Genomic DNA, 10,462 nt, shown 5'->3' on the forward strand with positions numbered 1-10,462 from the left:
AAGAAAGACAATGCATGTAATAAGAAATTACAGAAATGTAATAAGGCATTAAATGTGTAGATAATATGGACAAATTGCTCAAATTCAATTTAATTTGAGAGGCTACAGCTACAAACTGTTAAACTCCTCACGTGCAAACTTCAGAAACTGAAGCATCTTGTGTTGCATTTATTTATGAATCAGTTTCACACCATTCACAGTGAAAACATAACAAATCAACCAGGTAGGTTGTTCACAAACATGTTTTTACAGAAGAGACAAAATGTGATGACACTGCCACTGTTAACCAGACAGATACCAACCAACAAATCTGATCAACACTTTCATCCTCAATAAACATGCTGTCGTGACTGCTTTGCCACATTCCACAATACAGCCTTATATATTATTATAATATCATTATATATATATATATAATGATGTATTTCTAAAAATTATATAATTTTAAAAAAAATCTTTAAATTTTAAATTTTGGCATTTTTCTAAATTCCTCCATTTTTCAGCCAAATATTGTGATATGTATTTGTTTTCCTAATGTCCCATAGAGAACCTTAATTTTAAAAAAAAAAATCACTATATGTGAAAAATGACATCATGAGCACATCATCATCCACACACCATGTCAGGTTGGTTACTTAGAAGCAGATGCTGAACCCCTCCTGAATATACTGCTTTGTTTGAGATTCCCAGTTGAAGCGATCGTCAGGGAAATGTTGAAATTCAGACCACAATTTTCACTTACACAAGAGGAGCACTCGAGGCGAGGAATACCCACAACAAGAGTGAAAAGGCTCGGAGCGGGGAGGCACAACATGTGATTTGGAGGAGGATCCCTGTCAGGGTTAAGAGCCTGCAAAAGCCCTGTATATTTGTGTAAGGAAATGGGTTGCTGCCTAGCAATGCTGTTTATTTAGGCAGCAGGAAGGAGTGTGATGAAGCGAGGAAGCCCACTCGCAAAGGTTAGACGGTTACTCTCAAACTGTAATTACAAACAGATTATCTGCTTTGAATTATTATCAGCATGAAATTCTAATCAAATATAAATAATCAAACCCAACAGTGTCATCTGAATGATTTCAGCTGTTTCTGAACTTTCCACTTTTTTTTATCACTCACTTTAAGATATAAAATAATCAAAGTGGCAATCTTGAAATCAAGAACCTCTGTGATCTGAATCATCTGCTTTATAAAGCAGCTGCAGGAGACAACAGTTGTGATTTGTTGATGCAATTAAATAATTGCGATACCTCTTCATGTAAACCCTCGGCTCCTCCACCCCGGCAGTTTGACATGGCAGTGCAGCCAACCCTCCCTAGTTCATATTATCACCCACAAGAGGAATGCCGAGACTCCGGCTGCTCTGAGGAGGAGAGAGAGGTGAGGGCGACTGGGGCTCCATCACCATTCCTCTCATGGACCCTCCCAACTCGAAAAGCATGATCACACACACATAAACACATGGACTCATGGATGGTTTAGGAAACAGGCCTGCCAAGCACTTGCAAGGGACCCAATATGTCATGGGCCCCCTCGCTTTCATCTGCAAAATGTTACTCAAATCAACATGTACTAACCAAGGAACCTATAGTTTTTTAGGCAAGGAAGCTATAAAAGATCTAAGGGTCATGACTTCAGGGACAGCAGTCTAATTTTTTTGCAGACTGACACGTGGCAAGTCCCACTATAACCCAACATCTCTGTTGTTTCATAAATGACAGAAAAATGCTCCCACTAATTACAAAAACACGTATTACCTGAAATTGACTGGTGTGTTTTAAATCTAAATATGCAAAAAAAAATTGCTTATTATTGGTCTCCAAACAGGTTTTCTTTTCATAGTTTCCAATGGATACAACATTACTACAAAAACACACAAAACAAACAACCATGAAGAGACACAAATTGACAAAAAAATCCACCACAAAATGATCTAAAAGAGACAAATCAACATCAGATAAATTTACCACAAAGAGATACAAAACACAAAAAAAGATGCATAATGACTTTAAAGAGACAAAAAATAATAAATATCTAGATATCCTGCATGCAGATGCACATACAGACCTCTAACCTTAAATCACCTTATTCTAATCAGTTCATTCTTCAGTCTACGTGAACATTTCTGCCAAATTTGAAGAAATTCCCTAAAGATGTCCTTGAGATAATGCCTTCACAAGAATGATACGAATGGAAGGTCACATCAACCTTTGACCACCAAAATCTAATCAGTTTATCAATGAGTTCAAGCGGACTTTTGTGCCAAATTCTAAAATATTCCCTCAAGGCGTTCTTGAGATATCGTGCTCATGAGAATGGGACAGACAAAAGGATGGACAATCCGAGAATATAATGCCTCTGGCCATGGCTATTGCTGGCGCTGAGGAATTTTTCAAAAAGAGCCAAAACCACCATGTGTTTTGCTCCTATGTAGGAGAGGTGGTGGGGCCTTTTGCATATCTGTGCCCGGGGGCCCACTGTCTCATAATCCGCCCATGTTTGAATTGCAGTGTTTGTCAAGAGAGCTCAGTGTGACTGTCACACTTTTCGCCTCACATGATATTTGTTGATTATGCTGTAGTTAGAATCAAAATTTGATCAAAGCAAAGACAAGACACATGACTCCAAAAAGAAAAATGCACTTCAGAGCAGCTCTCAGTTTGGATGTGTTTTTTGGGCTGATCATAAAAGCTGACAAAGAAAAAAGAAGACCTCACAGACTTGAATAAGGGGTATTTCCTCTCCACCAAAGTACAGCATGAAACCCTGAGCATTAACTGCGGTGAGGACTGCACACAGCACTTCAGAGGGGCATACTTCAGTCTGCTGCTGGCGTAAGGGCGGGTGTGGTTGAGGCAGGCAGCGGCGATGGCATTGAAAAAGAACAGAAAATAGCCGCTTTAGCTGTGCGCTGGATGCTGGAGAAAAAAGCGCACCACACAGAACAGGAGCTTCCAGAATAAACTCTGTAAAGTCTGGGCAGGGTTTGAGTCAGAGGGGCGGCGGGACGAGCCACAGAGGCTTCGTCAGCCAGCGTCCACACAGCAGAGGCTGCGGCGCTGTGTGCGCCATGTAATCAGGAAGTCACAGAGATGGGGGCTGCCTTGTCTGAGGCTCCCTCCAACATCTCCATCAGAGCCTGCCAGAAACGTGTGTGGTTTAGCTGCTGCCGCCTCCGCAGGACGCAGCGCGCGATGATGTCAGCCGTACACACGGGAACTTTCCTAAACAAAGGGAAGTCTGTGTGGTTGGGGTGGTAGCTGGCGGAAAAGCAGGGGGAGGTTTGGGTTTAAGTTTGAAGAGAACACACACTCTCTTTTTCAGCCGGGGTGAACTCAGACCCCTGTCATTAAATCATTAGCACCTTCTCATGGACAAATACACGCGTCCTGCACAGATGTGTGGCTGAAGCTGCAACACGCTGGATGGTACAACATGTTTCCAAATGTCATATTCTAAAACTGCCAACAAATAAAGTATTTCTGTTTCCTTATTCCAATGATGTTTCCTCAGTGAAAAAATATACCACAACACTGTTACACCAAACCTTAAAGTATTTTGAATAATTTCTTGTTAAAGACACAATTATCATTCTGCTGGATGACACATTTAGGCTTAGGCAGCAAAACCTCCTGGTTAGGTTCAAAAAAAGATTATGGTTTGGGTTTGGTATGTTTGTTACTTGATGTAAGTTTGTAAGTAAGTTTTTGTTTATGTAATGGGTATAGTAATGTGTAAGTGTTGGGAGCTGATAAGTACCTGTGACTGCTGCAGAGTCATTCGACCTATGTGTGAATGCAGATCTTAACCTTTCCCATTACATGCAAAAAACAGATGTTAGTGGGTGTTCTTGGGTTTTTTTCTGCAGTGGGAAAAGGGCGTCATTGATTTCTTTTGGCCACTTCAGTGAAGCACAAAAAAGCTAAACACACACATTGTTGAAAAAAGTGGCTTATTTACACAAAGAGCAGATACAGAGCAACATTAGTAAAATCAAGTGTTGTGATTCAAGCAACCTGACAAACATAAGTCCAAAATTAACTCTTCTTTAAATGCTGTTTTGGTCTCAACCACCAACTGCTGATGTGTCCCTTTAGCTGCTAAATGCTCCACTATGAGCTAGATGCTAACTTTGCTCTAGTGAATAACTTTATTTTATCATTTTTCTGGTTAACAAATTACTTACTCAAAATGTGTGCAGTGTTAGTATGCGGTATAGAAATGAGTCACAGCTTTTTTTGTCCTTAAATGGCTGCTTAGCAATGTTAGCATCCCCCTTTCAAAATAATTGGCATGGTAAGCTAACTGCTCCTCTGAGGCAATGAGGAAAACTGCTCAAGCTAAAAAGAAATTCATGAAAACTGAAAGCCAAACACAGAAAACTTTGCCCCATATGTGACGAATGTTTGGTTAACTCAAAGACTTATTGTAATGTATTAATAAAAAGTCAAAAGGTATTAATTAAACTGACAGCCCAGCTCACCGCTCACTTTGTCCAACTCGGCGCTGCAGACCCTTTATTTATTCAGAGACTGAGGTCAGCGGCGTGGAGTAATGGTTAGGGGGACCAGATGGGTTTGAAACCAAAACATATCTGCAGTTGTCCACATTTTTTTTCTCTAGAGTCGACCACCAGAGCTACTGTGGTTAAAGCTCATGACTAAGCTCTTACTGGCCATGCTACATCACTTTGTAACTGTCTGCGCTGCACTCGACAACGCAATGGAAAAGTCTGAGTCACCCTCGTCTGGACAGGAACTGACTGAGTGGACCGGTCTGTCTAATAGCATACCTATGGTATTCCATTCAGAAATGTGACATCTCTGAATAACATAACAGCCAGGTCATTAAACACATGTCGCCCCAATCTATTTCAACACGAGGTTAAAAAACACACACACACACAAAAAAAAACAGGGGGGAAAGTGGTGAGGCGAGAAGTGACAAGGTAAAGAGAAGGAGTAAAATGGATTTAATGGCTGCACCATGTGCTGGTCTAATCAGCACAGGAAACCAAACAGTCTCTCAGTGGTTCTCAACATAGGGTTTGGCTACTTAGGGGTTGTTAGATAAATCTGAGGAACTGTAAGATGATAAATGAGACAAAAATGTTGAGGTTTTTTTTTTTTAAAGTGCTATACGACATGCAGATCCTGGACCAGGATTGCCTGCACGCAGCTCTCCCCTCTCATGCACTAATGTATAAAGAGACCTGGATACAGCCGAGGGCAGATGCACAGCCAGCTTTTGCCAGCCAAACACCTAACTTCTCTTTGAGCGCTCTGCTAATTCGAATGGAAATCAAATCATTTAATTCTGCAGGTCTTCTAGATCAGGGTTCCTACAGCTTGAGGCAAGTTGAACTTTAAACTTTTTCAGACTTTTTTTAAAGCCACTTGGACTGTAATTTAAGACCAATTTTACAGAAGCCAATAGTAACTTCAGTAACTTAAGGTTAGGGGGGGATTTATTTTATTTTCAAATATTTATTGTAATGTAAAACATACTCTTTGGTGATGTTAATGCAAGACCCATTCAGTAAATTATTATTAATAGTACTTTTAAGTTACCTATTATTTTTAGCTTTTGCAATGCAAAAAAAGAAGATTCATAAAAATCCCAATTCCAATGTCTATGCATATTTAGGACATTTGAAAGATTGATTTAAGAAACTTTAATGCCAATTAAGGCCTTATTTTTTGACTTGATAAATTCAGTGTCTTTTAAGACTTTTTAAGGATCTGTGGGAACCCTGTTCTAGGCTTTTTAGCGAAATCAAATTCTAATAGTGAAACAAATTATTTTGCAGAGGTTGTGATGCCCCCCCAAAAAATTATCAACTTATTTACAGACATGTCTTTCCCCACGTAAGTCAGTGGGAAAAAAAAACTTTTTTGGCTCCATGGCATCATGTAACAGATCCATGGTGCGGTTACACTTTTGATCACTTTATAAAATTTGCTTCAAAGCCCGGCGCAGAGATGCCTCAACTGAAATGGTAGCGCCAGCCACATTGCACAGAGCTAACAGCAGCCATATCTTGCACTAGGCAAGATATGGCAGGAAACACGTCATGGTCAACTTTGAATCATGCCATAGTCTTTTAACACGATTACCTTTGGGCTATCTTACGAAATGATTTAAGTTTGAGTACAATAAAAATACTTTGACGAGCTTGGGCTTATAATGAGCTTATCTGTTGTGCATCCAGTCACCCAGAAGCTCTTTGGCATGTTGATGTCACAAAGAAACGTTAATTTGCTGCTTTTCCGAGCTTTCCCTGCACTGCTACAAAGGGTACCAGAAGTGATTGCTTCTCCTGAGTTGACAGCAAGAATATCTTACATAGCAAAAGTTGTTCGCTACTATATAAATGTTCAAAATCTTAGTCTAAATAGAACCTTGCAGAGGAATTTGCGTTATTTGGTGAAACACTGGCTTATGTTACCTCGAAAAGTATTACACAGACAAAAAAAAGTTAGGAAACACTGGTTTAGCAGACCTGAACGACTGGGTGTCCTCCTGCCAGGGCCTTCACAGCCCCCCTGCTGCCCTCCGTCTCATAGTGGGCTCGGTGGTGCGACTTGGGCTGCACGTCGATCTGCAGGCTGTATGGCCCTGAGCTGGACGGCAGCTGCCAGTCAAGAGCTGGCAGAGATGGGCTGTCGGGTTGAAAACATGTCCAACATGTCAGCTCAGCAAAGAGGGAGGACAGCTTAATTTAGATGCACTTATCAAGGTAGAATGTGCAGAATGTGAAGACTGTGATATGCCAGAGCTTGTGATAAACCTGTTGTGAAACTGCAAATATGTTTAAACATACGTCTCGTCAGTAACAAATCAAGGGTCTATGTGTGGATAACGTTTTATATGATTGCAAAAGAAAGGGAACCGGATTTATGCTTCAATAGATTTTATGTACACAATAATCAATCCCCCTTCGGCTTTGCTCCAGGTTTGTTGAAGGGATACTTTGCAGATTTTCAATCGGCTTCGTATCAAAACAATGTTGGTAGTATGTGTAGATAAACTGAGTTCTCTCCATCTAACCAGTGTCTGGATATCTCTCCTTTCACAGCAAAACTCTGCCAAATGACATAAATTACAACATACCCGCCCCTCTCTGCCTCTCAAACTGGTACTGAAATCCAATCAAATGGTAAAACTAGGCAGAGCTGTTCAAAAATAAATCAAGGTAACGCTTCGGCACTGCCTTTTTCTCACCCAAAATGTTTAAAAAAATGTTTTTTGATGCTCTGTTTCACTGTAATGGAAAGAGCTTGTGGACAGGAAGTGGGCGCCACCCTGCTTCCTGCACAGTGAAAATGGAGGCCAAAAAATGAAGATCAAACGGTAAAATTAAGCTGTGCTGATCAAACATAAATCACGATGCTGTTACAAAGATGCATATTTCTCAACTTAGCTTTTTTCAAAAAACAATTTTAGCTTACCGTTTAACTGTAATATGAAATATGGCTGAATGAAGTTATATTAAACGGACAAAGTTGCATTATGTCGCCCACCAGCAGGAGTTTTTATTCATCTGATGCATGTTGGTTGTTGAAGGTTTTCTACCTTTTGAGCAAAAGCAAATGCCACAGTCCTTTTTCCATGCTCTTTCTGGTCGTGTAGCACCAATGTCAAAACTATCTGTGTCCTTCTACTGCATAGACAACACTAGGACTCTCTTTATATGCATGAAATACATATTTGATCAAGGTTAAAGTCTTTAACTCAAACTGCCGTTCTTTGCTTACCTGACATATTGTTTTGGCTTGGACCAGGAGTACGGGTGCTGTGGCACATCCAGATAGCCGCCACAGTAGCCCTCCTTCTTTAAAGGCAGGCGGTTAGTGGAGTGTTCGTCCTGACAGAGCTCCCCTGGACTCGGCTCCTCACCTCCGGGCTCCAACTTCAGACTGACTGTGGGGCTGTGATCCAGGCTGGTTTTCCGGGCTTTAATAGGGATTCCCTCCCCGAGGTCGGCCACTCCATCTGTGGTCAACGCATTGATGGCTGCCAGGATGGCTGAGTTGGTGTACTGGTTGGTGTTTGGCAACCAGGTCTCCTCTGTGATACTGAGGCGAGGGGAGGTCTGCGGGGACACTGCAGGAGAGTGGTTGGGTGAGTACGGGTAGTGCTTTTGTGACACCCCACTGCCGTTAAAGCTGTACTTCCTTTTTGCACCACAAGGCGAGTTGGGCCTGGAGCTGCGCTGACCCACCCAGGTGTCATCTGTCACACTTGTGCGAGGGGAGGTGGAGGGGGAGTGACGAGGGGAGCCACCAGAGGTGCAGCCATCGCCTGGCAGGGCGAGGGTGGAGCCTTTGGGCGACACAGAGGGCGACTGCCAGGGGGAGTTCTGGGGGGAGTTGTCGTAGTTGTAGGAAAAACTTGATTCGTAGGATGAGGCGTCGGAGTGGCAGCTACGAGATGAGATGCTGCTGGCCGGGCTCAGGCAGCTGGGGTCACGGTAACCTTCTGCACTGGGGAGGGTCAGCATCACGATGGAGTTGACTTGCTTAGCAACAGGAAGGTTGCTCTCCTCCACCTCGTCCTCAGGAAACTGACCGTAGGCTGTGATCTCGATACGAGGGCTCTCCAGTGTCGGGGCCCCATTTGGGCGGACACCTGAAGATGAATAGTACCCGGCCGCTCTCATATCATCCTGGGTGTCATAACTGTGAGGCTCGGTGACGGAGACAGATATAGTGGGGCTGGACTGGAGGCTGTGGTACTGGGAGGGAAGGCAAGGGTTGCCCAGTGGGAGGGAGAGACTGACGTTTGGCGTGTAGCCATATGCATCTGGAAAGCAAACAGATTGACTTTGTTACCATGATAATCAAACACACATTCACTGGCTCGCTTACTGAGTGGGAGACGGCTGCCAAGTTGAGTCTTATGAGTGCTGTTGCAGAGGTGTTGCCTATAATGGCAAAAGGAGGGCTTCCTTACCAGATTTGGCTCTGGCCATTTCCTGATGCATGCAAGTTAAAGGAGAGCTTTTTTTCAACCTATTTATCCAAAGTTGTTGTGTCTATGTGACTGCTGAAGACAACAATTTTTAATTTTGGCCCAGTATACAGAGAGAGGGCTGCAGCTGGAGCACTGTAACAGACTGAAATGTAACCACATGGGGCATTTGACATTGTTATTTGTACTCATAAAAAGCACTTGGTTTTGTCACTGACGATCTCAGATTATAATTTTAAGTGTCTGACCACATTATAGAAAGGACCCTTAAAGAGAAATGATTTTTTTACTTTAACTTCCACCTGATCCGGTCTGTTTGTGATTGTATCTTGCCGAATCTCACTCAAGTACCCTTTTTCCACCAAATGAGCCCTGGTTCTTGGAAGCCCAGTGCTTTCTAGCGAACCAGCTTTTGTTTCCATTGGTTTTACGCACAATCGTCATAATCAAGGATGAGGATTCAAACGACGTTGTCGCACAATGCACAACATAAATAAACAGTAGTAGTAAAATTGTGGACAACGTTTATTAGCAGCTAGTTTTTGATCTGTATTTACAAATATGTATTGCCAAAAAAAAACAAGCAACTATTGATAAGACTGCTACACAAGCTGTTTTTCAGATGATTTCTTACTTTCTTTACAACCTTTCTGAGAGGAGAGCTGGGAAGTTTGCTGTGTTGGAGTACAGAAAGCATGGCTTCGTGTTATCTAAAAGATTTTCGATGTTATGGCTGAATATTTAGCTGATTTCTACTATGTGAAAAAGTCTGTGAGATTTCAAAACCAGACTTTTTCTTGAGCAAGACTAACTTTGGAACTCCATTTGAGCGCTGCTTGGATGGAGACTGAAGGTATTTTATGGCAACCTCTCATTGCATTGCACCAGCAAAGTTGCCTAAAATCATGCTTCAGTCTGGGGATTGTTTTTATATCACTGTCGATTGAATCCAATTGGATTTGGGGCCATCGAATACCCATGAATACTGCAGTGTCATTTGACTGTTCCCTTGACATACAAAAGCCAGATGTTAGCAACTGTAAGTGTTTTTTTGTGCTTAACAGATATTAAAAAACATTTTATTTCTCTGTAGGGATCCTTCCATAATGTAATCAGAAACTTATGATAACAACCTTTCAGTCTGTCAGTAGCAAAAACAAGCTCTTTTAGAGGTTGTAACTTATGAATATGTCTCATGTGGTTACGTTGCAGCCTGTTTTGCCGCTCCCAACTGCAGTGCTCTCTCTCAATACAGGACCAATTTCAGCTATTGTTGTACCCTTTAGTCACTTTGACCAAAAAAGATGGAAAGATAGGGTCCAGGTTGAAAAATACCTAAGTTTCCATTTAAAATGCAATGCCTCATCTAATGGGGATCCCAGACACACTAAGGCAAGAGACACAAAATATGTCTGAACCGTTCAAATTATACAAAACAAAGGTGGGGAGACACAAATAAAGGTGCCAAAAATAACACCAGTCTAAAAATAAC

General features: G+C 41.8%; 1 protein-coding gene across 2 annotated transcripts in view; it reads right to left on the reverse strand.

The window, feature by feature from the left end:
* LOC121957447 (nuclear factor of activated T-cells, cytoplasmic 1-like) overlaps window positions 1–10,462 on the reverse strand; it is a 48,583-nt gene that overhangs the window by 36,757 nt on the left and 1,364 nt on the right. For both annotated transcript variants that reach the window (XM_042506026.1, XM_042506025.1), the window contains exons 2-3: window positions 7,755–8,802; window positions 6,500–6,659 (exon numbers count right to left, since the gene is read on the reverse strand). In XM_042506026.1, the coding sequence (XP_042361960.1) occupies window positions 6,500–6,659; window positions 7,755–8,802 (1,208 nt within the window). The remainder of the gene's footprint in view (window positions 1–6,499; window positions 6,660–7,754; window positions 8,803–10,462) is intronic.

The sequence above is a fragment of the Plectropomus leopardus genome, chromosome 18, assembly GCF_008729295.1.
Source record: "Plectropomus leopardus isolate mb chromosome 18, YSFRI_Pleo_2.0, whole genome shotgun sequence".
Classification (NCBI taxonomy): domain Eukaryota; kingdom Metazoa; phylum Chordata; class Actinopteri; order Perciformes; family Serranidae; genus Plectropomus; species Plectropomus leopardus.